Raw genomic sequence first — 27,118 nt, 5'->3', positions numbered from 1 at the left:
CCATGCTCTTGTACCCAAGGGGTCACACAGCGACTATGCTCCACCCCTGAAGTCTCGCTAAAACAGCAGGTCTTGGTCTTCAACACTCTCTCAGGGCGAACACGGGAGCTCATGGACCTCTTGCTGCTCTCAGGTGGAGTCAGACCTCAGAGGTTCTGGGGCATCTCGAGCTCCTCCACAGACATATGTGGCCGTTGGTCCGGCTCCACACCATCCGTGGAGATGAGTGGAGCTGTTGCATCCTGGGTGATGGAGCCAGCAGCTGTCTTCAGTCTTCTGCTGTGGCTTTCTGCTCACGTGTCACCTGAGGCTCCGCCGCCACGTCAGGCGTGCTTTAAAGAATGATACAAAAGATACCGTGATGTGCTTTTAGTGAAATGTCATATGCCTCCCTGATCTCCAGTGTAATTACCGTCGCAGCGAGGGGCCGCCATAAATGCAGAGGAAAGAGGTTGTACTCAAGTCTTGTTCTTGGAATGATGCAGACGCGATGAGCGTTTCCGTTCCAAGGCCTAAATTATGACTTTTAAGCAGAGAGGAGGAATCAGGTGGGCAGTGCCAGTGATTAACAAGTGATGGTTCTGGTCGCAGAATTTCTCCACTCAGCCAGGTCGACAGCTTTTAGACCTCAGGATCTCATCCTCGGTTTCCAAACACCGGGACATGAACCGGTTCCCTGACTGAGAAGAGGAGATCAGGCATCAGAGATCAGGAGATGTCTTCAGTCTGGAGAAGAAAGAGCTGAGCCAAGAGACTCTTGAATTACTGTGGACAGTACTTTCTTAGAAGCTTGGCCATCCAGGAGAGACTCGCTGCTGCTCCACGGGTTTCTCAGGTATCTTCTCAGGAGTCCTCCCTGGCTGACCCAGCAGGAGCATCTCATGGTTCACCTGGGAACATCTCAGCATTTCTCTCAGATGAGGGGAGACTCTGGGGTGACGGGTCCAGACCCCCTGCAACCCCACAACTTGCATGGAGGGTGAATCAGGAATGGGGTGGAGACCTGAGGTGGCTGGATGGAGCGTTGATGTGAAGCAGTTCAGCAGGTGTGGTGGGTCGAGTCATGAAGCAGAGCTGTTCTGGAACCGGAGCGGTTTGCTGAACGGAAGTGGATTCTCCGGATGGAGCTCAATGGGAGGGAGCCACAGTAACCAATACAAGTGATCAGGAAGTTGGTGGCAAGAACACCCCGACCTTTGACCCGAGGGGTCAGAGGTTACCAGCTTTCATCAGCTGATCTAAAAAAACAGGTACAGCTGCTAAAGTCCTTCCATCAGTCCGCGGTGAAGCTACCTGTCACAGCCAGCAGAGGTCTCCCCACACAACGCCTGTCTGACACGTTTGAGGCCAACTGAGTCAGCAGACCAGGACTCTGTCACACGTCATGACGTTCACCTGCTCATTCCTCATCTGCAGAGCTGGATCCAGCTCTGATCATAGTGGTGTCAATCACTGTAGGGCAGCAAGAGGAACTCGAAGGAATCGTCTGAGTGATAATGTATTATATATTATACTATATACACTACTACATAACTCATTACTTTTTGTTTTGTGTTAGCTGTTTATTTTCTATTTACATGAACAATACTGAGTGAAGATACATTGCAATAAGTGGCTTTAAAAGAATGACATCCACATGTTGGTGATGTTTTACCTTTCTTCCATTATTTAGGGTTCATAATGAAAATCGGTAAACAATAGAAATTATGTCGAATCAAATGACAGATAATGCCACGGCATCTTTACCTTATTTTGTCACACCAAAGTCATGAAAATTAAGTTTCACTAAAGACATTTTTTTCTCTCCCTCCATCTTCTGACCTTATGACCCCCTCACGTTAGGCACAAGAAAGCTTGCGCTATATATATATATATATATATATATATATAGAGAGAGAGAGAGAGAGAGAGAGAGAGGGAGAGAGAGAGAGAGAAGAGAGACAGATGTATGTATCCTAATCTTGAAGAGAAGGGTGCAGAGACACTGGTTAAAATTGGTCAGTAGTTTAATCATCGGTCCAACTGTACATGATGCAGTGAGAGAGGACACTAGACAATGAGCAACATGAAGGGTCACAACAAAACCAGCACCTGGAACACGCCAACGATCAGCTGGACTGGAAATCAAAACCCTGCACCCGGACACTGTTCCGGCCTCGTCATGTACAGGCACAAAGTCGTGTTTGTGATTAGAAAATATCGAATCAACACGAGTTACCGTCCGCTCTGTGAGACCGAGCCTCTTCAGTTGTGAGTGGGAAACAAGGCGTGGGCCAAACATTTGAGCCGATTGTTTTTTGAATTCATGGCATGGCATCGTTACCCATACGTTTGTGCAATATCTCTCTTTGCATAGTAAATAAAAGTTAAATGTTCTGTTGTCCACATGCACCTACCGTTTGAAGCATATTTTCTTGCAGATTTCGGGGGCTCCATATAGAATTATAAGCCCACTATTATAGTGATTGCATGCAGCGCTGCCAGTCGAGCTGAACTTGAAGTCTATCGGTGTATGAGAGCGAAGAAGCCGGGCGTGGATGAGTGAAGTGAGACCTGCCTGGGCAGGTGTTAAGTGCCTGCATGGACAAACAGTTTGCCCTCAGCAGTAGGAGGCACCGCTGGCTGCAGACAGAGAAGAAAGTGCTCTGTGTGCAACAACATCCATATGTTCAGGGTGATTGGTTCTTTGGCTTTTGAGTCGCTGTTCAAACACCACGGCTGAGTCTGAATTCCTCTAGAATTCCTCCTCCGAACCACAGCGGTTCCGACCCGGAAGCAGCTAGTGTTGCTTACGTTTTAGGCCCAAATGAAAACTGCAGTTTTTTTTAATCCATTCACCAAAGCACCCGCCACACAGCATGCGTAGATACAAACCAAAAGTTGATCTGATGTAAATATGCTGTAGATTTTAGACCTGAACGTCTTTATATACAGATCGACTGTGTGTGTGTGTGTGTGTGTGCATTCCCCTGGTGGTCCACACTGCCCTCACGGATCCTCACATGCACTCTTTTTTCAGTTCGCCCACACCAGCAAACAGAGGTTTATTGCCGTCACCCAAAAAGCAGTGTTCCCATTGTGGATGTTTTTGCAATATAAAGCTTTCGTAGCCATGCAGAGCCCCGCAGAGAGGACTCTTCATGCCAAAAAGGGCCAGCAAGCAGCACAATTTTGTGTGAACAATCGCCGCAGTACGACAGCGGTAGATTCCGTCTGTGCACTGGTGAGGAAAAATGGTAGAGGAGCTCTGTTATTCTAGAGATATCAGAGTGGGGAACTGGGGTGAGGTGATGTTGAGAAGGCTGCATTTCTAAATGTCACTACGGTTGGATTTCATAAAACGTTAAAAAGTTAGCCAACTAAGTAAGCCTGGAAGTCGTCTGTCTGTGATTGGCATCTCTCCTGGATCAGATGGCTGTGGCGTTGGGGTCATACCGCCGCTTCTTCACATTTCTTGTGAGGAGACAAAAACAGGAGTTAGTTGGAGTCGGGACGAACAGCAGATCTGGACCATGAAACCTGGAGCGGCAACGTCACTGACGCTTCTTCAGACTTGCGTCCAAAGGAAAGTTAACTTGGATGGACATTGCTCTGGAAAACAATGCCACGGAGGGAGGACCATTTATGAAGTGCTGAAGAGTCGGAGTGAAAAAGCTGCTCCATGTTTTGGCTTTCAAACAGGAAGTCTGTTGTATATTCAAAAACTTGTTGGGTTGCAGCAGTATTAAGTCGTATATTGGACCTTGAAAACACTTTACTATGGAGAGTGCTAGAGTGCTAACTAGCTTGTGCGCGAAAGTGCTGGATTGCTAACATAGATTTGTTAGCTGTCAGATGACAGAGATGTTAAAACTCAAGATTTTACATGGTAATTAAGCTCTACCCTGGACAAATAATGCATTGAAAAGTGGATAGCTGAAATGACATTTTGGTCATTGACTGAGTAAAACCATTTCTAAAACACTATGATCAGTTATGATACTAGCCGTCATGCTATTTATCTATTTAACGTAACCAGATTATTGTTTTAATCTTCGTTCGCTCAACATCTGGATTCTGAAAGCTATTAGAAGCGGAAAAATCCACTACTTTAACACATTTTGAGACCATGTTGACAACACCCGGGGTAGGATGTCAGCGTCTTAAACTCACCACCCCGAGTGTGCGATCCTAAATGGCCGCCCCGGAATGTAAACAGGAAGTATAATTTGTCTCTTCCTATTCATCCATGGCGGGTTTTCTAGTTTTTCTAGTTCTTTAAGAAGCTTCTTGTGTCAGGACAAAGTCTTCACGCACGTCACTATCTTCTCTTCTGACGTTGATAACAGGAATGCGGGAAACTCGGCTGTGACCTCATTTACAGCTCCGACTTTGTGCTTCCAAGATAACTCGAATGCAGCGCAACATACTAAACTGGTAAAATAAGACAATAAAAGTGTAAATAGTGGTTAACTGTTACGCAAACTCAACTAATAACAGCCCCCATTAAGAGTCAAAAGTCAGTCAAGTGTCAAGTGTTAACATTTTCTAAAACATAATCATCATATTTTATAGTTAATATTGAAAGAAAGGTACATCAGCTGCAGTGTTAGATTACTGCAGGTGCAAAATATTAGTTGTTAGATAGCAGATATGTGAACCTTTAACTAATGCTAGCAGCGGTTCGGTGCCACATAGATGGCTTGGTGAAAGGAACTGCAAAGCTGAGATTTAAAACAAAGTAGGTATGAATTGTTTTCATTGTTCGTATTGCTACTGCTAATCACCGTTTCTCTTCTCTCGCTCAACATATGAAAAATAGAAGACTCAAGGAAGGAATGCCACAAGTGAACTGTGTGCAGAGATGATTCTGAATCTTCCACTGCAACAAGGTTTTGAATATAACAGCGTCTAGAGGAAGCTGGTTCATGCAACATCAGCGAACAAGGTGAGGAGCTGATGTCTCATTACCAGCCTTGATGGCGGAGACATCAGCAGCACAGAGAACAAACTCAAGAAAAGGATGGAACAAAAGTAAAGGCCTGGAGGAAGAAGAGAAGAGACCATGACCACAAAAGCGGCGGGACAACAACGACAACAGGAGTGATGCATAACCTCCCCGTACTGTGGCTTCTTGTGGGGCTCGTGTCACTCTCTCATGCACGTTTCCAATAGTGGGCCAGAAGAAGGTGGCACTATTGCTGTGCGAGGCTCATGCAGTGTGATGCGCTGCACCTGTACCAGGTCAGTGAAGCAGGCAGCAATGGCAGCCGGTGTGGCAGCAGGTCCGACAGTCCTGCTCTGCTCTAAAGCTCGCTCATCCAAGCGGCCAGCCGTGGCACAAAAGCTCCAACCAAACAGTCCTGGCTCCTTCAGGCGGCACCCTCACCACTGCCACTCTCCCTCCCGGCGGAGAGGAAGATGGTGAGGAAGTCGCTCAGGCTTTGGTTCAGCTTTTCTGCTCTGAACTGTCCTCCCAGTCCGCATGCAGAAATCTTTGATTGTAAATTCAAGATCGAGTCACGATGCTTTGTCGTCCGGCATGCTTTACAGAACTGCAGTTCTCTCATATTGTTAGCCTGCAGAGTTAACCGTGTCACACCCCTGTTGCTCAAGACAAGTCAGATTTGACCCTAAGCTAAAGTGCTTGTCCCTCCTTCAACATGCACATCCAGCATTTCGCTCTACTCCTCCAATCAGTTTGAAGTTCTGCTACAAACAAGTGAGTCTTCTACTCTAAACTACTCGCTGCCCTGTCCAAGTCTGAGGTCCACATTCTGTAGCAGGAGCTCAAACTCTGGTGTCTAGAAGCAGCAGGGATGATCGAGTAACGATAGGAAAAGCATGCGGCGTGGTGCTTACTTAAAACCCCATCCAGTCCCCCCCAGCACTATGGCAGCCACCAGGATGGCTCCGGCGATGGAGCCTATTATAAGATTGGTGGCACTAGGACCTGTGAAGGGTTATTGGGAAAAAGACATGAGTTTCTACACTCACTGACTGCACTGATGACATGGAGCTATGCTACAAGACGACCTTACATGGAACAGAAAACATACCATAATAGTACAGTACAATGACCGGGTCTAAGAGTTTCTGCATGCTTTTGGTTCCCTCCACCCATCATCAGTGTGACGATGTCTTGACGGTGTCCGTCAGTATGGATGGTTAAAGTAGCACTAGGAATAACACGCAGAACATTTGTTTGGATGCGTTGGTTGAGCCTCAGCTGTTCTAACTGACCTTGTCTGGATATCAAAGAATCATCCAGCTCTCCTCAACCAATCCTTCGGTTTAGACCAGGAGGTAGGAGAGTGCTGAGCTGCGTCAGGTGTCGTGGACACTGTGGGAGGTTGAGGTGTACCGAACTTGGATGCACTCGGATGGTGTACGAATAACAGCGGGAAGTGGGTGACGGAAGCTAGGAATGAGGGCCACGCAAACTTGAGGAGAAAAAGGGGTTCATCTTGGCTGAAAACAACTATAGCTGGCCAGTGCTCTGTGACCTCACGGTGTGTGGCGGACCAGAAAGCAAGTAGGGTGTTTGGTTGGTAGCAAACTCTGGCGTGAACTTTTTGCTAGAGCGACACCCCATGTGGGACCTGGAACCAGAGAACATTCCCCACAACCGTTCCCTTGGCAAAGCCCGGGCTTGATGGGCTGTGTTGTAGGACATGGCAGTATGTACCAAACCAAATTGGTATGCCATGACATATAAAGGAGAGTGATGGGGGATGAATGAGGCCATGCTGGCAGGAGGACAGACGGGGGTTCATCCAGGCATACCTCAGAAAACAGCCTGAATTTGGCATCACTCTGTGCCCAGTGTGGAGGATCAGCACTGAAGGCAGGTTTTTGGCTGGTGGCCAAGGCCGCTATAGTCCTTTTGTCTGAGTGGGTCCCAGCACACAGACAGACCAGCAGTGCAGTGCTTCCCATCTCTCCTCACCATCGTTTCCTCAGGACCACCAGGAAGTGGGAGCATGATGGGGTGCAGACACTAGCTGCGGATGCCGCAGGAAATGGAGGTATTCGCCAAGCCAAGGGGCACGCTGGCGTGATAGGACGTGGAGAGAAGAGTGATGGGGAAGAGGTCTGGAATGAGACCATGAGGCCACTTTTTCTTCCGCCAGTGGATGAGAAGACAGCATCGGTCAGCTAAGAGGTGCCCTGGAGGTCTGGCAACAGGAGTACGTCCATGCTGGGTCTTGGTGAGGGTATTGTGTTTTCGCTATTCTTCTGATGTCTGTCTGGTTAAACACCTAGGCATCCATAACATCACTGGTAATTTTGGCAACAACAGAACGTCATCACTAGTGCCACTTTAAGCAGACATTGAAATTGATTGTGCATTTATGCAGGATGTTAGGGGTCCAGTCACCACGCAGCCTACAGCTGACTGGAGAGCCAGGTCATTAGCTGGACACGCGTCTGCACTGTTTTCCGTCTAAATGCCCCACATGCCCCAGAAAGGAGAGGATCACAGGAGCAACCACATGACGACTAAGAATTACCGACAGAAAAGAGACAAGGGGAGAAAGAGGAGGGATGAAGAAAATGGGGAACAACCAGAGAGTCGGGAGGTCGGGAGGGGGGGGTCTATCAATCGGTCGCACGACACCTATAACATCCATTCACATGACAATCACATGATAATCACCAACACACAAGAAAACACAAAGCCACCGGGACGCACACACGGGCTCAGGCCGGCTCACGAGACCGCCCGCACACTGAGGCACCACTATGAGAGGAAGAGCTGTAAAGGGTTAAAATGCTTACTCTATTCCCCACCCTGTGCCTCCAAAAATCACCCCCAGGGCCAGAATGGTCCCTGCTACTGCCCCTATCAGCCTGTTAGTGGCCACGCTCACTGTGCAGAGGGAAGAGGAGCATTATTACCACCCTGTCAAACACAAACAGCAGGTGAGGTCCTCTTGGACGACGACTCCCACCACCTGAAATCATCTTCCACCACAGCTGAGAGTTTGCATTGGTCTATGTCACATTAGTTCATTTGAATCATGCAAGACTGGGTGTGTTCATGGGACGGCAGTAAAGGAAACCAACCCTTGGGTCCTTCCTCCTGAGTGGGCTCAGGCTGCTTCGGTGGATCAGGCATGCTACAATCTGTCCCGGCCCAGGTGGCGTCACACGTGCACGTGGCTTCATTGTTGCACACCTGAAAGGAAGTAAAACAAATGGAGCGGGTGAGCAAATGCTGCGGCTGAAATAAATGTGCTGACACCCCAGGATTATTTTGAGGAACAATCCTCTTCCCAGCAGCCAGTTACGCAGCGAGTGGGGAAATATTGATCGCAAGTGTAGCGCTGAAGGAAATATTCACACAAGTCCTGACTTAACCCGCAACTCCGTCACTCCTCAGTCCCGCATCATGTGATGAGTCACATGAGGTACATTCAGGGAGCAAGCGAATCAGAGTCAGAACAAGGGGAAGGTCTGTAAGCCCAAGGGCAGGTCTACAGGTTCCAAAATACAGGTAATGGAAGAAGAACTCACCCCGTGGGCAGAGCACACCTGTCCATTAGGTCCAGTCGGGCAAGTGCTCATATTAAGGGACTGGATGGACAGACACTTGTGGTCAAGGCACATCATCGACGGCCCACAGGGAGTCCCATCATCTATGTATCCTAAATCAGTCTCGTCATCCAGAAGGACGTGACCACCACTGCGAGGAGGAGAGAAGGCAAAACAGTCAGGCGAGAAATGTTGACGCTCGTGGCAGTGAAATATCACCTGCAGTCGACCAGTCTGCCTTGATGGTTAAAGGTTGTGGGTGTGATTTCCCCTTTCATGACTCCTATTCGCGGGCCACGTCCGATATTGGCGCACAAAAGGTAACCACAGAACACATCGCTGTTGGACACAAGAGTAAAACATACATTAGCAGTTTCTACACAAATCACCGTTCAATTGATTGGGCTGGGTCGTGGGGGCAGCAGCCGAGGAAAGGATGTCGGACCTCCCTCTCGCTAGAATCCTGGTCCTGCATTCCTGAAGCAATACTGAGGTATACTCTCCAAATAATCCAATTTCTCATCCTGTTTTCAGGCCTACCCAACACTAGTGACCACAAGTGAGAGTACAAACGGCGATTGACCGGGAAGTCGAGTGCTTTATCTGTTGACTCAGCACAAAAGGCCAGAACAACATCTTCATGACAGAAGACAAATTCATTCCCGTGAAGACAGAAGGAGGAGCAAACAGGCCCTGACTTCTGTCTCCACTTCCTCTGGGGTAATACTGAGGTCTTCCCAGGACAATGAAAGATGGAGTCTCTCCAATTCTTCCTGGGTCTGGCCCTGGACATCCGCCTCGTCGGACATGAGTGGAATTCCTGGAAGGGAAGCGTCCAAAGAAGATGTCCCACTTCAGCTGGCTTTTCACGACATAGGTCCCAGATAGTAAGTGATTCGAACAGTGAAAAACAGAAGACATTGTTGCCCAAGCCTGCTGAGGTCAGAGGCACTGGGAAATGGGCATCCATCAGGGCTCGACTGGACAGTGTCCAGTTAGTCATTAAAGGAACTGGAACTTTGACGCTAGAACTTGAAGACCAAGAAACAACCCCTCCCCACCAGAAGGTGGCATCAATATTGGCGAAGTGATTCCTGATATCAGTTTCTCTCTGACTCACTGTTTGCTGCAGGGGAGCCACTTCTCTCCTTCTCTCCCACAGTTTCCCTTCTCTGTTCCTTCTGTGTTGAGTTTCTCGTAGCAGAACTTCTCCGAGCCGAGAGCCTCTGAGCAAATGAGAAGGCAACAGATAAACGGGGCACGCCGACTTGCAGACGCGTCTGATGTTGGTTGTTGATCTCACTTGAGCCCCAGATGTATTTGCACTGGTTCTCTCGGGTCTTACACTCCCCGCTGTAGCAGCGACCCTGTTAAATAAAGCCAGCAGCACAGCGTTAAAGTGCTCCTGCTCCTGTTTGAATAATGCATGGCGCCGTGTTTACCTGATTGACCTGGCAGAAGTAGCCGTCTTGTTTGTGGAGGTTGGGGGGACACTGTGAACAAACACACATGACATGTCTAGACCATTTGTTGAGTACCAACTCTTAGCTAGAAAACAATGTAGTGATACACATGGTGACCTGTCCAGAGTCCCCGGAGCAGGTCTCAGAGATGTCACAGTCGTTCACGGCGTAGCGGCAGCTGTAGCCCCGGGGATAGAACTGGAGGGGAGGAAGACAGGGTTCACTATTAGAAAGCTTTTCTGTGCTCTCTTTTGTGGATGATCATCCAATCAACACATGTAGATGCTGTTCAAAAATACAGTTGCAATACATTCTAAAAAGGAGTGGGGCGTATTGTGTGCACGGACTTCTACCCTTTCTACCCTTGTGAGCTTTAGATGTTATCCAACATTGTTAACTCAGCACTGAGAAGTCAACCTTGTGTCTTCTTCAAGAAGCAAACCATGTTCTTCCTCAGACTGGGCTTCCCACTCGAAACACCACCCACTACAATAAGCAGGAAATCCTCAACATCCGCAGTAGAAAAGCTCAAAAGACAGTTAAAGTCAACCCTGACTGTGGTACACAACCGTCTCCACCACCTCACACTCCTGACTCATCATCATTTCTGGTTTATCAAGCTGCAGCTATTTCTGTGGCTGCTTACACATCAGAGGAGGCTCACTCTCACACGGTGTGTGGAGCACACCTGGCCTACCTGGGGAACAAACTGCACACGATCCTCAACACAGCTGTTTGCTGTACACACTCAGCAGGCCTGGAGTGTTATCACGGTGATAACATTGTCCTGTTCTGATCAGCAACTTTTTATTTACCGGCTCTAGGGAACACTAAATTCAAGTCTTTGAGGAGCCAAATGTGATTTGTCGTTTAAAAGAATTTAAACTCTTTGAATTCGGGAAACAGCCTGGGAGAGTTCTGGGGCAGGATTGCTCAACTAAGCTCATGTTTCTGTCCTGCAGGAATCAGACCCTCAGTTGTCCTTCACACAACGCCATCCGCACTCCTCCATCGCCTTCACCCAGTGTTTGGTGCTTCATTCAGAGGATCATCTGGTCCTGTATTATTCATCATCACAGACTTTGCTCAGACTGACACCAGGTGCTGACTCCAGTGTATGCCAATGACTTCTGAATCAGATGAATGAAGCGCTCCACAGAAGCGGTTACGCCGGCTCTCCTCAGTGAGAACAGCCTTTAGTATTCTGCAGCAGTTGATCCAGAAGAGTGTGAACTGATACCAGACACGTGCTGTTGCAGCAGGGCCCGTCGCTGCAGTGAGCTCCGTTGGCAAGAGAACACTTCTTACAGCACTCCTTGTAACACTCCTAAACACAGTGAGAGAACATCACCCAGTGGAACAAACACACCTGTGACAAACACACCAATGAATCAGGGAGAACTCACCGCCCGGGCGCCGCAGTCGCACTCCTCCCCCACTTCTACAAATCCATTCCCACACTCGGTGGCCTCAAACAGCTGCCAGAGTGAGGCAGGAGAGCAGCAAGAGTCAGGGAGTGATTCTACGGCACGGAGCGGAGAAGCACGGCGACTGCCTCACCTTCGTCGGCCTGTTGAACAGACACGAGCCTCCGCCTTTCAGGAGAAACTCTTTGTAGTCTGTGATGCTGCATTTAGAGAATCTGCGAGGATGCTGGACGCTGCAGACACAGAAACCTGCAGTCACTGTCTCGCACTCCAGAAATGACTCATGGCGTTGAGAAGAAAATCATGGAGTGCTTTCCCTCTCAAGATCTTGGTATATAATTAAGATAAGATTTACGGAATATAATTCCTGTTTTTTATGTCAAATACTTTTACATATTATTCTATAATTCCTGTTTTTTGCATATTAGCATATCCCTCTTCCATCATGGGTGTGCTTTATCACAGTATGCATGTTTTCACTTTATTTATTAATGTATATGTACTATTTTTTTTTTATTTTGTCCCTTATTGGGCCCTTTCTTATTTTTTAGATACAAAAATTTGTACATGTGAAAACTAGCTATTGGTATAAAAAATAAATAATAATATCAACATAATAATTTTTGTCAGATGTGGTTCAAATGCCCATCATCGACCAGATCCATGGACTTTACCCAGTGTCCTCCATGATGCAGCCGGTCCAAGAGTCGGCACACCCGCACTCCTCTGTAAGCAGATGGGCGTTACTTCTTCAGCTCAGTTCATCAATCATCAGGTCAGTGATGTCACAGCAGCAGCAGCAGCAGATATTTCTGATTTCAGATATGATCATCCGTCATTTCCATCACGATATCAGCAAAATCTGATCGCAACCAGCTAATATTAAGCACTCATCTGCTTCATTTGGAAAGCATTTTCTCACAACTGGCCGTCATGTGACTCTCTGAAGGCTCGCTACACCGTCCACTGCGCTCACAGCTTTCACCCAAACAAGGCCTGACAGTGGCACCTGCCAAATGAGGCAGGTGGTTATAGTGTTTGGGCTCATTAGTTTGAAACAACATCTTTACATTAAACATGAAGACTTGCATGGTGAGGAGCAGTGGAGAATATGTGGCACAACCTGGGCCTGGAAAACAATCAGCTGTGAGGCTGAGAGCGATTCATCACACTTCTCCAGCCCTGAGAGCAGCGAACCCCTGGGCTTCGCTTCATCTGTCGTCCTTCACGCAACATCGCCTTTGCTCTAACATCTCAGGCTTCTGACTCGGTTCTGGGCCTCTGCATGTGGAACTACAGTTAAAAAAATCTGAAATCAGATGTTTGAAATTTGTAAACAAATAATGTTGGATTAGAAAACCTAAAAAAAACATCAGTTTGGAATATATGAAAAATAGAATCCAAAAAGGTGAGACTGTATTTATTAATATAAACAAATCTGAACCATTAAAAGGAATCATCAAAACATCTCGACTGTATTTTTGCTTCACACAAGCAGTTACCAGTCAAATGCACAAGATTCCGATGGGTCAGATGATCATCCCACTTCTGACACCATTTGAGGGTCTCAAATTCTGAGGAGTAGGGTGGATGACCCGAATACATCGGGTTCTGCATCAGATCATGAGCATCCTGTCGTTTTAAAGACAGAGCTGAGCCAGAAGAAGTTCTTTCTTCACTACTTCAACCCTGTGACTCAGAGTGTAAAAACTGCTCATGAAAACATGAAGAAAGACTCACTTCGTTTTGATGCCGGGTCCCACTGGATCCCCAGGTTCTGAGCCAGGCTTTGTGACAAGGACGCCGCCATGGACCACGTGGTCCCGTACTGAGGGGAGAGAGGAGCAGGCTCTCAGTGGCAGGGCTAGCACAGACCTGCTAGCACGCTAGCACAGAGGTGTCAGACGGCTACCTCATTGACGCCGACCCCCCGGCTTACAGAGCACATGCCGCCAAAGTACGCCGCGCTGCTCCTGCGGTAGTGGAAGGCCACGTTTCTGCACGACAGTCAGAAGATGTTGGTGGATACACTGGATGGACAGAGAACTTGTTCACACTATCTTCTCTGCACAGCGACAGCGAACATCTGAGTGGGAGTGTGAAGTCCTGAGAGCGGCTGCGATCCATGTCTGACATGATGAATAAATTACAGCACTGAATAATCTGACTGCCACCACAGGATTAGGAACTACTAGTGTAGACCACCAGCGCAAGCATTTGTAGCAGAAAAGATGATGCAAAACCCAGTTGGCCTTCAGTCCAGTTCCTTAGCTCATGTGTGCTCCACAGAGCTCAGAAATGCGAGGATTGTCCTGCCCAGGTTGGTGATGAAATTCCTCCATGGTGAAGGAGCACAGGTTTCTTTGGTTCTTGTTCAAGAGTGAGGAAAGTACAGAACATGAGCTATAGACGTGTGGAACTTGGAGCAGCTCCGAACATTCTGACTTATGGAAGAAGACCAAGCAGCTGAAATGGGAACATGTTGAAGCAGACCTTCACCTCTGTCACATCAAGAGAAAGTTGCTGAGGTCAATCAGGACCAGGATGTCTCAGGACCCCTCCCCTTGGAGTAATTACAAGAATGTGTCCAACTCAAGGGTCGGGTGCCAAATCCGGGCCGCCAAGTCATTTTCTGTGGCCAGCAAGTGCAATCAATACATAAGGTTGACTCAAATTTAAACAAGAATTTTAAGTTCACAGTAAACTAGATCACCTCCATGACACATGGATCTCATGAGCGACGGAAGCATCTTCTATCTAACCACAGAGAAGCCTTCAAGAATGATCAGTTTGGACTCCTGTTTCGCGTTAAACCAGGTAATTATACCGTGTTCGACCCACTTGGATCGTGTTCATCATTCAGGTCCTTGTGTGACCCTTGAGCTAGAGGAGGACCCCACCGCAGACACACTGGAGAGATGATGTCTCTCAGTTGACCTGGGAACCAGCTGGAGGAAGCCTCTGGAGAGAGCTATGAATGGATGAATTCTTCCAAGGTTACACCTTAATATAATGTTTCTTTGGTTTATAACTATAAAACATTTGATAAAGAAATGTGTAGTTTTTTTAATAGATGCTACACTAACGTGGAGGACTGGACTAAACAATATGAGGTCACTTGAGGACACTTATGTCCACGTGACTAGCAGCATGAACATCAGAGGGCGTCGACTCACGAGAAGAGGTGGACAGCGTCCGCGTGGTGCTTGATGCTCTGCTGCCGGTACTTGGAAAAGTCTCGCAGCATCTCCAGAGGTCTGACACTGATGGGAATCTGGTCCCTGTCAGACCAGATCTCCACAGCAACCAGGACCACGCGGGTGTGTAGCTGGTCTTTGAAGATCTGTGGAGGAAATCAGCGCTCAGAAATGTCACAGGCTTCTGTGAGGAGAAGAGTGGAGACTCACGGCGTCCACCAGATTCACCACCGACTTGGCGAAATTCTGTGACTGCTGCTTCGTCTTGTGCCGCTTGTACTGCCAGTTAAGAGGGAAGGTGTCAGTGGGAGAAGAACACGGAAGGGCCTTCAGAAACCTACCATACTGTGGTCACTGACGATCATCACCTCCAGATACTTCATCTCCTCAAAAATGCTGCGTGGCATCTGCACAACAGACGTCAGTGACGGCATCTGGCACAGGTGTCTGGGATCAGCTCAGAGCACAGCAGGAACTTACCGCTCGCTTTTTTCTGCGTTTCAGCCAGGACAAGTTGTCCACCTCAGAGAAGAGCTGAGCGTCCTCCACTGCAAACACACATGAGGTCAACCGTCACACTGCAGCCTCTTTGTAATGACATTATTGTCAGGAATGTTTCTGTGTCTGAGGTGAAAGAGTGACAGGAACTCTCACATTCCTCCACCAGATTGCTGTCCCACTGAAGAGAAGTGCTTCGTTTGAGTTTGTGTGGCCGAGCAGCCGAGTCCTGCAGGACAGAAGAACAACGTAAGTGAGAGGTGATTCTGAAATACACTGCAAGACCCGATGAAAGCTAACTTTTACATTCGGTTGTAGCTTCTGCCTTCGCTGTAAAATGTATAAATGATTTGTATTTACTGTTTTAAATAAGAGGAATGAGAAGAACAAGGGGAATGAAAGGGAGAAAAACAACTATAAAACTGATGAAGAGAAAAAGAAGGAGGTTGAAAATGGACAGGACTCAAAAAGAAAGGGAAGAAGAAATGGAAAAAGAGTATGATGTAGAAAATAAATAGTAGCAGTAGAGTAAGGCAGACAAATAAAGGCAGCAGTTGAAAGTAAAGAATGGTAAAATGAGAGAGGATAAGGAGGAAAGAGAAGCAGAGGAGGGAGGAGGAAGAAGGGAAGAGTTGGAAATGAAGCTACAGACGAAGAGGAAGAATGATGGGAAGAAAAGAGTTGAGAAGGAAAGGTACAACCGGAGGAGGAGCGTTGAAGGTCAAGTTGAAAGTGAAGTGAAAGAAGAAAGGGTGGAAGGGATTGGAAGAATAAAAGGAAGAAGGTGTAAACTGAATAAGTGTGTGAGGAGCTTGAAAAAGAAAGAGATGCATGAGAAAACAAGATTGTCGAGAAGAAAAAGAGAGAAACGAAGAAGGATTGATGAGCTTGAAGGTAAAGATGGACAAGAAAGGGGGCAACAGAAGGAGAACGTGAGGAAGTGATGGCGGCAGAGATGGAGGAGGAGGAGGAGGGATGGAGACGATTAGACAGGAGGAAGAACAAGATGGAAGGAAGCAGTCTCATCTCCAATTTCCCCCTGTCACACCGGCGTGTTCTCTGACGACACCAAGGAGCTGCTCTGTGTCTCTGAGACGCTGGAGGGAGAAAACATTCACATGCCACATAACGCCATTACTGGGGAGCAAACCCACTTACCATCGAATGGCCCTGTTGCAGGGGCTCAATTAGATAGACATGGACTCCATCGTCAAACATCCCACTGCCCAGCACGCAGCGAAGGAAAGAAGAGAGAGGAGCACGTCGATATGGGGTCAATGGCGGCCGAGGAGCCGCATGAACTGCATGAGGATGTTTGTCAGACTTACTGCAGCCCATTGCACGTGGACAGAGCTGCGTGGGAGTCCAGGTTCCCCCTCACCTGGCCGTGGTAGTAGCAGTGCTCCCCGCCCTGCAGGGAGACAGCAGAGAGCTGACGCAGCATCACGGCAAACAGAAGTGAAGCGGCTCAAACACAGGCACGGGAGCGACGGCCCTGTTTGCTCAGGTTTCTGTGAGGTGTTGACAAAGTGATGCTGAGTGTGACTCAGCTGCCAGGGTGAGCAGAGGACATTGTCTCTCTCTTCCCACACTGCAGAGCGCTTCTCTGGGCGGTCACATGACCGCGGCTCCAGCAAGAGGCTGCAGGGGCGCAGCAGCCTGCTGAATCAGCTCCAGTCAGAAGAGCCAACCTCTGCCTGAATCAGCAGCAGCAGCAGCAGCAGCGTCTCTCCTCCCTACCTGCTTCCTTCCATCTGCCCCTCCTGCACAAAGCTCTGGCTCCACCAGACTTCCTGTTGGTGGCAGCACTTTCCAGCTGGGAATTAGCATCACCCCAACATATGCTCCCTTTTTAATCATGTTTGTGGACAGCAGAGGCAGAAACCTGCATTTAAATCTAGGCTCTCCAACTGGCGGCCTGTGGGCCACATGTGGCCCTCCAAGATTCTCCATCTGGCCATCATCACATGAGTAAACCTTTCTCGCCCTGCTCTCGTTTACACATCTGAATTCTGAAATGCAGCTCTGAGGCAGCTTGACCGTTTAGCCTGAGCATTCGCAAGCATGATTGTCGCTAATAATGTGTAGCATCAGTAATGCAGGTGGCTGGGTGTACAGTCTGCATGTCTGCCAGGCAGGGAGTCACATAAGTCACATCGACGGGTCTGTGAACTGTACGGTCATGCAGTTGAAAATGTCCTTGCATGGTCTCCAGATTCAGTCACAGAAACGCAAGCATACGGTCGCAGGAGGAGCGGGACGATGAGCGTCATCATCGACTATCAAAATCACAATTCAAATGCGATTCATTCAATGAAGCAACTTGACTTCAGAGATGTACGGGAACAACATTTGAAATAGACGGGTACATTTTCATACATAAAGGGGGCATAAAGTGGCCTTAGAGCAGACCTGGGCAAAGTGCGGCCCGGGGGCCATATGCGGCCCTTTTCCTGTGTTTTTGCGGCCTTCAAGAATGATTATAACATGTTCAGGACTTAAATTTCTTTTCATCTGCCATTTTAGTGAGTATTTTTTGTTCCTCAAAATACATGAAAAGAAAATAGAAAATATATATTCTAATTTCCTTTTAATATTTCATATTTTTTGCTCTAGTTTCATTATTTATATTCAACTTAAATTGCATAATTGCCTAATAAATGCAATATTTTTATAGGTTTCATGCCATATTTGCACTTAATATCTTTGCTTCCATTGAATGGTTCGTTCTTTGTTACGTAAGATTTTTTTTGTCCCGTCATGTTTCTTAGTCATCGCCGCCTCCCTTTTGGCATGATGGCCCCTCACTACTGTCACAGTTTATAATGTGGCCCTTTAGGAAATTTAACTGCCCACCTCTGCCTTAGAGGGTCGAAGTAGGCTGGTGCTATCCCAGCTACTTGAGAGGCAGGGGGAGACCCAGGAAAGGTCCCCAGCCCATCACATCTAGACACACATCTAGTCAAACAATTACAATTTCGAGTCCCCAAGTATGTTATGGACTGTGGGAGGAAATTGGAGCGCCCAGACGGAAGCCACATGAGGAGAAACTAGGCGGCTGCACCTAAATGACCCGTCATGTATTGGTACAGTGTGAAAAAAGTGTGCCACAATCACGAAGAGCTTAAAGGAGCTCCAGATCAACGTTACCTTGGACAGGACCGGCTTCCCTCCCTCGTAGTGGATTTCAACATAATCTGAAGACAACAAATCACTGGAAGAGACAGAGAAGTGGATGAGATTTTCAGGCTTTGCGTGAGTTTTAACAGCGTTCTTTCTTCTTTGACTGACACGCCTGGCTTTAGGACAACAATGACAGCCGCATTAGCAGTGAATTAGAGCCTGATCCCCGCTGTGCCGGGATTAGCACACAAAGAATCTCATGACGTCTCAAAAGTGCAGCGGAGATGTTAAATGGTGTCTGCCCACAGGAAATGTATGATGCACTCACGGCGGGGATAATTAATAACCGTAGGCAGGCCGCTCAGATGGAGCACCGTTTGGTTAAATAAATAAACCCAGGGTGGATTCACGCGCAGCAGATGCCCCGGCGAGATGATTGTGAGGCTGAAAAATGGCCAACACACGGAGCAGATCCCGAGGCCTTGACTTCACCTTCACTCCAGCGCTACATTCATGACGACCGGTCACAAATCACCCGACCCCGGGACAGATGAAGCGCCGGCCCGGGCGCCGAGATGAAATGGATTTGACAAGTGTGACATAGGTGAGTGATGCTCAGCAGCACGCAGGAAGTGCACCATTATGATGGGAGGCGCTGAGATGCCTAAATGAGGGGCTATTTTTAGCTCCAGCCACACCAAAGTGAGGGCAGCGGAGCGAGAAGCGCCTCTTAAAGGACACGGTGAGAAGGGAGTCCTGGCGCGAGGCTTCCGGGTCCAGCCGAAGACAGCGAGGCGCGTCAGAGAATACGGCAGGGGGTTTCTGCAGTCTGGCGCCGGATCAGATGTCACGTTCAGTCCTGCCGTGACATTTGGAGCTGCGAGCTCCTGCCGCCAAACCTCCAGCAGGAGAGCCTGTCTAAATAAAGACGCTGAGCCAGCACCGGTCCAGCGTCGCAGCATGGCGACTGAGGAGGATGTTGTTGCAGGGATGCCAGCGAAGAACTCAGTCAGTGACAGGGCAGGGACCATTTTGAAGAGCTTAGTGAATGGTTGACTAGTCGAAGTGCACGGGTTGACGACACGCTGCCAGTAATGCAAATTGTTTTGAAACTTTAATTTTCAGTTGCTAAAATGCGGCATGAAAGGTGCGTTTGGCAAATACAGAGTGACTTTAGTTGATGGAGAAATGACGCCAAACTTCCAACTCTCTGGGTTGCAACAGTCCCGGAGCCTCCTCAGATAGCTTGGATTGTAAGGGGTTTTATTTCTTACTATAAAAGCATCCGTGACACGGGCTTGTTATGTGTATCCTGTGAAATATAACTCTTCTTTACATAAATATTTATCCCTTCTCATGAACCCCTTGTTGGAGGGACTTACTTTTTGTCCACTTTAGGCCACCGTAGATCAAGCTACTTGCGATGTTTGAGCTATTCACGTACGTGATGGTCTGGCACGCACACATCCTAGCTCTAGTTTGCTTTCGCTGCTTTTCTCTCTCGGATGAAGCGCTGATCTATGTATCTGGGATGCATGTGGATGATGCGTCCATGGATGCAGGAATTTTCTATACTGCTGAAAATAACTGGGGTTATGGAATTTGTGTGCAGTGTTTTTGGTTGCAAAGAAAAAAGTTCCTCTTTGATAAACGTGGTAAGCACTTTTCAAACTTGTTGAAGATTTGTTTTGTCCACAGAGAAAAAGTTCAGAGAAAACTGCATCCCGATTTATTAATCAGGGTTTTGTTCCAGATAAATGAGAAAGTTGAAGGAAATATAAGAAGAAAACGAAAGATGGAAGAGAATGGCTGGAGAGGAAGAGCAAGCAAGATAGGTGCAATGGTGAGAAGGAAAATTGCTGGAAGAAGGAAGTAGAGAAGAAGATGTGGAAGATGGCAGAGCAGAAACAAATGGGACAAACAGAGGGAGAAGGAAGGAGGGAAGGCGGTGAAAGAAGGTAAAAAAACAGAAGGGAGGTGATGGAGTAATGGAAGAAGGAACAAGAATGAATCTTCAGAAAAATCACTGGAGCCTGTTCTCTTAGGACACGACCAAGGTCTGGCACGGTGCTGCTCAGGATATCTCAAGCCATGGAGGGAGAAAACGCAGCCACAGAAGGGAATAATGTAATTGCTGGGGACAAAACCCACTTACCACCCAGAACCCCTGCAGTTAGCGGAAGGTCTGAAAGGCTGGGAGCAACGATTAACTTTTTTTTTTCTCATAAACGCTCTGCCTCCCTCTGACAGGTTGGGAGCTGCAGTGGCTCTGCTGCGCGTCTTCCTCTGTAAGGCGTCAAATTAGCTTTCAGGGAGAAAATGAGGTGACTTTGGCAGCGAGCAGCGCAGAGAGGAACCGAGCTGGAGACTAACCAGCCAGAGCAAACAGAGGCGCTGAAGCCACCAATCGCAACTTCAGTCACAAAACGGTCCGATCCCTGGCAGTGCTTCTCACCTGGATCCTTTTAACTTTTTATTTCAACGACTGGACTCGGTTATACGCAGTGTTTATTTCCTCCGCAGAGACGTTCAAACCGTCTTCAGTGAAGCATGTGTTCATCTGTCAGCGCCAGACTCGGTCTTCAGACAAATAAAGATGCTGAGCGCAGCCAGAGGAGCAGAGGGAGCGTCACGTCTGATCTAAAACAAACCCAAATGGTTGCGCTTTTCAAATCTGTTGACCAGCTCCAGCGCTGAAAGAGGAAGTGACACGAGGCTGCTCCGCCTAAATATAGCTGAGCAAGCAGAACATAAACCCTGTTCTGGCACAAATCGCGTCCCACTGTCGACCTACAACCAGAAACCCGAAGTGACATCTGGGGACCAAAGCACCCTTCAAACACCAGAGGCTCGGGCCGGAAGCTGCGCTGTGAAACAGCCCATCAGTCTTCCTCCTGAGCTCTCAGCAGAAGATGCATAATTTAAATGAGCCGTCAGAGTTTAAAGTGATCTCTGCAGAGTAATAAAAGAAATCATAACAGCAGTATTTTACAGCGTTTAATCACGACACGACGGACACGTGGCCGGTTGACGATGAAACGTGACACACAGCAGCTCATTCAGAGGCTCAACTTCAGTTTTTAATGTTTCTGTTCTGGATTTTTTTCATAATTTGGATCGACCTGATCCGTCCTGGAAGCTTCCTCTGAAATGCTTGGAGTCACATGAGATTCATTTAGTCCTCATGCAGATGGACATTAAGCTTTTACACGTGCAGACGGCTCCTCTGCGGATCAATACCATCCAGGGTCCTGAGGCTTCGCGGCTCAACCCGTGACCGCGCTCGACTTGGATGTTTCCCTCATCCGACACCCCACCCACGGAAACAGTACTGGACTTTTGATTCCTCTTTTAGGTTACAACTCCTGAATCTGCTTCCTTCATCACAACAACTACATTTCTTTCTTTTTAATTTCTTGTGTGCAATAACTTCCAAACTCTGCTTCAATATTTTGTACTAATATTATGACTTGAATTTGACTTTTAAGATTCAGACTTTAAGACACATTTTTGGAGACGATCATATTTAGTCATCTATAGATTAGAAATATGCATTTGATTAAAGTGCCCCATGTTTCCATGCCACACTCAGGTGGCTGGAGCAGTAACTTGCAGTCCTGTTTGTAACCAGCAGGTTATCATCAGGAAATTAAGTCACTGTACGACGGTATGACCGCAGGAAACAGGAAACAAACGGGGGTGAGTCAGAGGTCAATGTGGAGGTGCATAACGTGCGACCAAGTGCGACATGCAACACACTTCAGGTGGCATTTGTCTGAACTCTAGCGACAGTGAACGAATCAGAGCCCGACCAGATCCCATAGCGGTTGCCAGCATTTACAACTCAGAGCCTCAGATGGCTCCTCTGAAGGATCCCATGGACCCAGAGACGGCAGTGACCAAGTCTTTTGTTGCTTTAAAGGACTCCCAGGGTCTGTTACCTTTAGCCACGCCCCAGCAGACTGACCTTGAGAGGAGGCTGGAAGTCGCTTCTGTGGCCAGAAGCCAGCGACTGCAGGGTGCTAGGTCAGGAGGACATTTGGGGCACTCTAGCCCACATGGAGGAAGACAAACAGTCTGCAGTTTGACACCACCAACGAATGTTCATCAACGCGTTTCAACGAATTGTTTTGTTCTGTTTTTTAATGGGAGTAAACCAGAGTGGTCAGAGAGCCGTGGTAGCTCTGAGCAAAGACTGACAGGCTGCAGAGCAGAGCAAACCACAGCATCACAGTCACATGTGTCCGAGACCGAGGCTGGACTCCACCAACACAGATGGAAGCCAGAGCTTCATGATCACACCACGTCGACACATTTGTGTCTGCAGCTGATAAAAGGCGGGGTCTTACTTGTTCAACGTCAAATCCAGAACGAATCTCTCGCCGAACGCCTCCAACTGAAAGCTGGCTTGAGCGAGATGAACGGCCTGTGGAGCACAAGAGTTGGTCATGTTACAGGACTCACACACGACCATCACATGCACATGTCAGGAGCCACAGTGCGGCGGCCGTCGACCCACAGGTTTCATTCTTCTTTCAAGGGCACCGTGACATTGACCAGGAAGTGAACCATTGGCCGTGAAACCAGGCTAGCAATTTCTGAGCCAGTGAGAACAACGACGTGGAACCCCAAATTTTCAGCAAGGACAGAGCCACTTGGTCTACACTTGAGAACATGCCCTATGTCAGTGTGGCCCACTGAAGTTTGCAATCTTCTGTTTTAGCATCCAGCTTCAAGACAGTTTTGAGACCCAAGTGGCCCCCGAGAGTCAGGTTCACACACACGGTTCTCCATCAAAAAAACACATCATCAGTGTACCAACTGGCGACACAAACAGCCTCCACTGAAAAACCCAGCCAAACACACATCAGCAGTTTGGGTAAGATCACATGACAAGTGAGCCGAACTCATGAATACTGCAGAGACAGATGTCCACAGCCACCAAACATCTGCTGCGGATCTGTCGCATCATGACCATCATCAGACTTTAGATTCTAGTTGAAGACGTCTCTGGATCCTGACATCCATCAGAACGTGTTCAATGCAGCGTGACAAAGTCGGGTTTATTTCAGTTCAGCATTGAAGTATTTCAGCTCAACAGCAGCAGCAGGAAGTTCAGGACCAAACTGCAAACTTCACAGGATGCAGCATGTTTTCATGATCTTAAAATGCAAGTGCAGCCTATGGTGTTTCCTGAGGTGGTGGAGTCAGGACTGTAGACTCACCATCACTCCAAATGGCACACGCGCCCACAGACCCACACGCGTGTGTGTTGTCAGTTTTTCAACTCTCCCCCGGACTAGGGGTCTGCAGTCCTGACTCCACCACCAGAAAAGACAGGAGTGGCTCTCTCACAGCTCACCTGCTGTTGCGGGGCTGGGCTCTTCGCCCGGGTGTCCAGGTCGTGGTAGGTGCTCTCCGCATCCTCGTTGAGGTAGTAGATCAGGCGTGATGGGTAGGTGATCACATGCTCCACCGCATGCTGGCTTGTGTTGTCGGTGCTGGGTGCTGCTGCAGTCGCCTGTTGCTCCCTCTCAACCTTGTCCTCCTCGTCTCCTGGAGAAGCTGCAACACAGATCCACTGACATGAGACGCTGACCGCCGGCTGTCATGCTTTATTCATAAGAGAGGAGCATCACTGCAACACTCCAGCGCCTCCTCCTCCTCCTCATGCTACAAAGCCTGATCGTCAGAGGGGAACTTCAACTGCTTCCTTCCACCAAAACACGGGTGTCAGGTGCAGTGAGCGGCAGCGGAGGAAGGCGGTTTGTGACGTTCCCCATCTGGCACTTTTCATTAGGAGGCGATGGAGTGGAAGCGGGAGGGTCGGTACGTACCGGACGACGCTGGTGATGGAAGAAGCCAAAGCGGGAGGATGCTGACGAGCAAAGTGGCCGTAGCGATCAAACGCATGATTCATATTTAAGGGCTGGAATAGCTCAAGATCGACACGTCAGCGAGTGAGTGAGTGGCTGGCGGCCCATCGTCGCAGAGCGGAGGGGCTTTCTCCGAGGATCCGGTCTTGTGGTGCTGCTGCTGCTGCAGTCGCTGCTGCTGCTGAGGAGGGTGATAAAGAGGAGGAGGAGGAGGGGGGCGGGAGGCGGGAGGAAGGCGGTGGCCAGGCTGAGAGTGGAGGTCAACGAGTAGACTCAGTCACTGCCTGATGTGGTCCGCCTGCCTGATGCGGTCCGCCGGAAGTTCCGGTTCTGGAACCGGATGTTAGAAACACGCATGCACAAGGTCTACGAATTGTGTATATTGGTTATATCGCGTAAATTTGTGTGTTAGTTGTCAAAATAGTCTGGATCTGGAAATGATACGTTTTTACGCTCATGCATCGTAAGATCTGGTCTGTCTGCCTGATGTGGTCCGCCGGAAATGATGGTGCATTTGTCACAGCCAAACTGCACAGACCTGACCCTAACCCTAGCCCTAACCCTTAATCTAGATTGTAAAAGTAAAAATTGTAAAATGGACGCCATGGACGCATGCGCTTTACCAGTAAATGTCAGTTGCGCAATTTTCCTGGGATTTACTGGTAAAGCGCATGCATCCATGGATCTTTCTGTGCAATTTGCATGCAGTTTTACTATCTTGCCTACGAGGTCTCAGTTAATATTAGTATATACTCAGTAAATTACGTCTTGAAATACCAATGTGCGCATGCGGACAGGAAATGACGTCATAAAACTGAGCCCTGGAAGCAAAACGGGATGAGGAACCAAATAGGGCAGTGACACGGACCACATCAGGCAGTGACAGACTCCTCCTCAGAAGATGTCCTCCCTCCATCATTGGGAGACTTTTAAAGGCGCAACCTCCAAGAGGGAGCAGGACTCATCACAGCTGACAGTCACTTCAGAGACGCACGTGAACCAGCTGCCTCCTTTCACTCCGCTCATCGCCAAATGTATGGAGTCATATTAGTGCCAACAAAGTAGAGTGGAATCAGATAGCTGTTTTGCGGTGCTGTGATCACTTTATTTTGGGGGCTAAAATGTGTATTTTCTTATTTGTGGAATTATTCCTTGAGCACCATTCGATAAAATAAAAATGTTGAAGAAAAAAAAAGACAATGATGTGTGTTGATTTATCTTATGAGATTCTTCAGCCCAAGCTAGCCACACACCATGTGCTCAAGCAACATCTCTTGAAAGTGTGCCGTGACTCGGTGAAAAGATGCTGAGAGATGGGTGCGATGAGCTGACACATTCAGCCAAGGCCTCCAAGTATATGGCATTTATATACCACATTTGATGTGTGTTTTGTGAGCATCTCTCTGACTCCAGTACTTTCAACAAGTCAACAAATTTTACCGGAATCTTCCACAGCAAAAGAACCTGTTTTGGGTAACTTGTTGGCGGGTCCAACGCCTGAGAGCCGATCAGACGAGGACAGAGCCCACGTGGAGAACTTCGGGAGGGAGGGGTCAAGACCTCGGATAGTTTTTCTGCAGCTCGACCGGACGACTGCTCAGGCTACGTCAGGTGTAACTGCTGACCCAGAATTCTGCGTATGTATTAGACCCCTCTGTCAGGCAATACGTTTCTTGGATATAACTTGTTGGTTTTTTGGTAGCCATTCTCACGACTAAAGGGACACGCAGAGATACACGGGAGGTGTATTTCTAATATGGGGGTCAGGGGGGTCAGAAGAGGAGAGGCTTTTTAGCAGGACCTGAGCTGCCGTTTGAACAATGAGCCAGATCTTTTCCTGGAGAGGCCCGGATCCGGTACAGACTCAGGCGAATTATGACAGTCAGATTCCAGAATCATCCCAGTATCATTTTGTTGGATCCGACCCGGCAACTGATTCCTATGCAGAGCTGATGACGAGTCAGATCCTGGGATCACAGCAGGCCCCCGGCAATCGTGATTCAACATGGATTCACACATTGGCCAAATTTTCTGAAGACCATATCCAGTAAACATTCACAGAAAACATAAGGCATATCGAAGTCACATATTATCTTCGACCACGTTGGTGCTAAATGGTGGATAATACTACCAGATAACAGTCGAGTTCTCTCGCTGACGGTGACTGAGCTGCAGTCAGATCCGTCTGTGTAGCAGGCTAGCTACGTCTCCCAGAGTAGCCTCCCTCCGCGCTAGCTTCCACAAACCCTCCCTCTTCCACACAGAAACAGCTCCACAGCTGCATCGTGTCAAATTCCGCCATGTTCCATGTAGAACTGTAGATTCTTTTGAATCAGCCAATTCCATGACTCCACGACCGCGGACATCACGGGTCCCTAGTCATCAGACGGTTCAGCAAATTCATCATCACCATCATTAATCAACATTTCAGCGACGGTGAGTGGATTATTGATTCAAGTGAAGTCTCTGGGGAAGAGGAGTGTTTTAGACATCAAAACAAGCAGTTATAGGCATTTTTAGGGTGGCGGGGTTAGAAGCCTTGGTGGTTCTGGGCCATTCAATCCAGACCGGGGTCAGGCACCTGACATGACGTCAGACTCCCACTGGTGCTCGCTGGAGGATCATGTGAGGTTGGATTATGAAAAAAAAGCGCTGTAGGAAGTCAGGTGAAAATCTCAGTGAGTCATCGTGATTCATTCTGAGCGACTGTACATTCGGCCCTGGATGTCAGCTGATGAAGACGTCCTCAGGGGAAAGCATTTTAATAACCTTAGCTAAGTGCTAGGCGGACGCTGATGGGGGGAGCCCGCTGGCTTCATCCAACCATCACGTCCATTCTCTTCCAGCACTAACCGTCCTGACTCTCTCCAGCCGTCTCTGAGAGTGATGTTGATATGACGTCGGTGAACAGAGGTGGCAAGTCAAACTCAAGGACAGCAGTTACTGAAAGAATCAATCACCTGAGATGAGAGTGACATTATGGGGATGGCTGAGGTGATCTGCATCCAGCTGACCCT

The 27,118-nt window shown here is 48.2% G+C and overlaps 1 protein-coding gene across 3 annotated transcripts; it reads right to left on the bottom strand.

Moving 5' to 3' along the window:
• Nucleotides 1-1,988: 1,988 nt before the first annotated feature.
• Nucleotides 1,989-24,325, bottom strand: LOC128765669 (disintegrin and metalloproteinase domain-containing protein 23). Of its 3 annotated transcripts, none has more exons than XM_053876603.1 (26): nucleotides 24,063-24,325; nucleotides 23,588-23,790; nucleotides 22,575-22,651; nucleotides 18,253-18,316; nucleotides 16,431-16,513; nucleotides 16,261-16,324; nucleotides 15,259-15,331; nucleotides 15,085-15,152; nucleotides 14,946-15,011; nucleotides 14,815-14,883; nucleotides 14,584-14,750; nucleotides 13,320-13,404; nucleotides 13,148-13,235; nucleotides 12,082-12,133; nucleotides 11,541-11,640; nucleotides 11,387-11,458; nucleotides 11,221-11,307; nucleotides 10,098-10,178; nucleotides 9,960-10,010; nucleotides 9,821-9,884; nucleotides 9,638-9,743; nucleotides 8,737-8,856; nucleotides 8,500-8,668; nucleotides 8,050-8,161; nucleotides 7,762-7,852; nucleotides 1,989-3,453 (listed from the first exon to the last, which is right to left on the bottom strand). In XM_053876603.1, exons 1-26 carry the CDS (start codon nucleotides 24,136-24,138, stop codon nucleotides 3,408-3,410), a joined length of 2,334 nt encoding a protein of 777 aa, XP_053732578.1. In that variant the 5' UTR covers nucleotides 24,139-24,325; the 3' UTR covers nucleotides 1,989-3,407. The 3 variants fall into 3 exon arrangements, with proteins under 3 accessions (XP_053732578.1, XP_053732577.1, XP_053732579.1); XM_053876602.1 differs by lacking the exon at nucleotides 7,762-7,852 and adding an exon at nucleotides 5,842-5,932 and having other exon boundaries at nucleotides 24,063-24,324; XM_053876604.1 differs by lacking the exon at nucleotides 7,762-7,852 and having other exon boundaries at nucleotides 24,063-24,324.
• Between the last annotated feature and the right edge of the window lie 2,793 nt (nucleotides 24,326-27,118).

This window comes from Synchiropus splendidus, chromosome 10 (assembly GCF_027744825.2).
Source record: "Synchiropus splendidus isolate RoL2022-P1 chromosome 10, RoL_Sspl_1.0, whole genome shotgun sequence".
Classification (NCBI taxonomy): domain Eukaryota; kingdom Metazoa; phylum Chordata; class Actinopteri; order Syngnathiformes; family Callionymidae; genus Synchiropus; species Synchiropus splendidus.
The sequence above is the reverse complement of the archived record's forward strand: the minus strand, read 5'-3'. Positions and strand labels throughout refer to the sequence as shown.

Bases quoted from the DNA above. Each gene is read 5' to 3' on its own strand.
- LOC128765669 (XM_053876603.1), bottom strand. From the start codon at position 24,138: ATGCGTTTGATCGCTACGGCCACTTTGCTCGTCAGCATCCTCCCGCTT. The intron at 16,514-18,252 runs GTAACGTTGATC...GTCTCCCTGCAG, and splicing joins GGAAGCCGGTCCTGTCCAAG to GGCGGGGAGCACTGCTACTA. The intron at 12,134-13,147 runs GTGAGTCTTTCT...ATCTGCTTACAG, and splicing joins GGACCCGGCATCAAAACGAA to AGGAGTGCGGGTGTGCCGAC.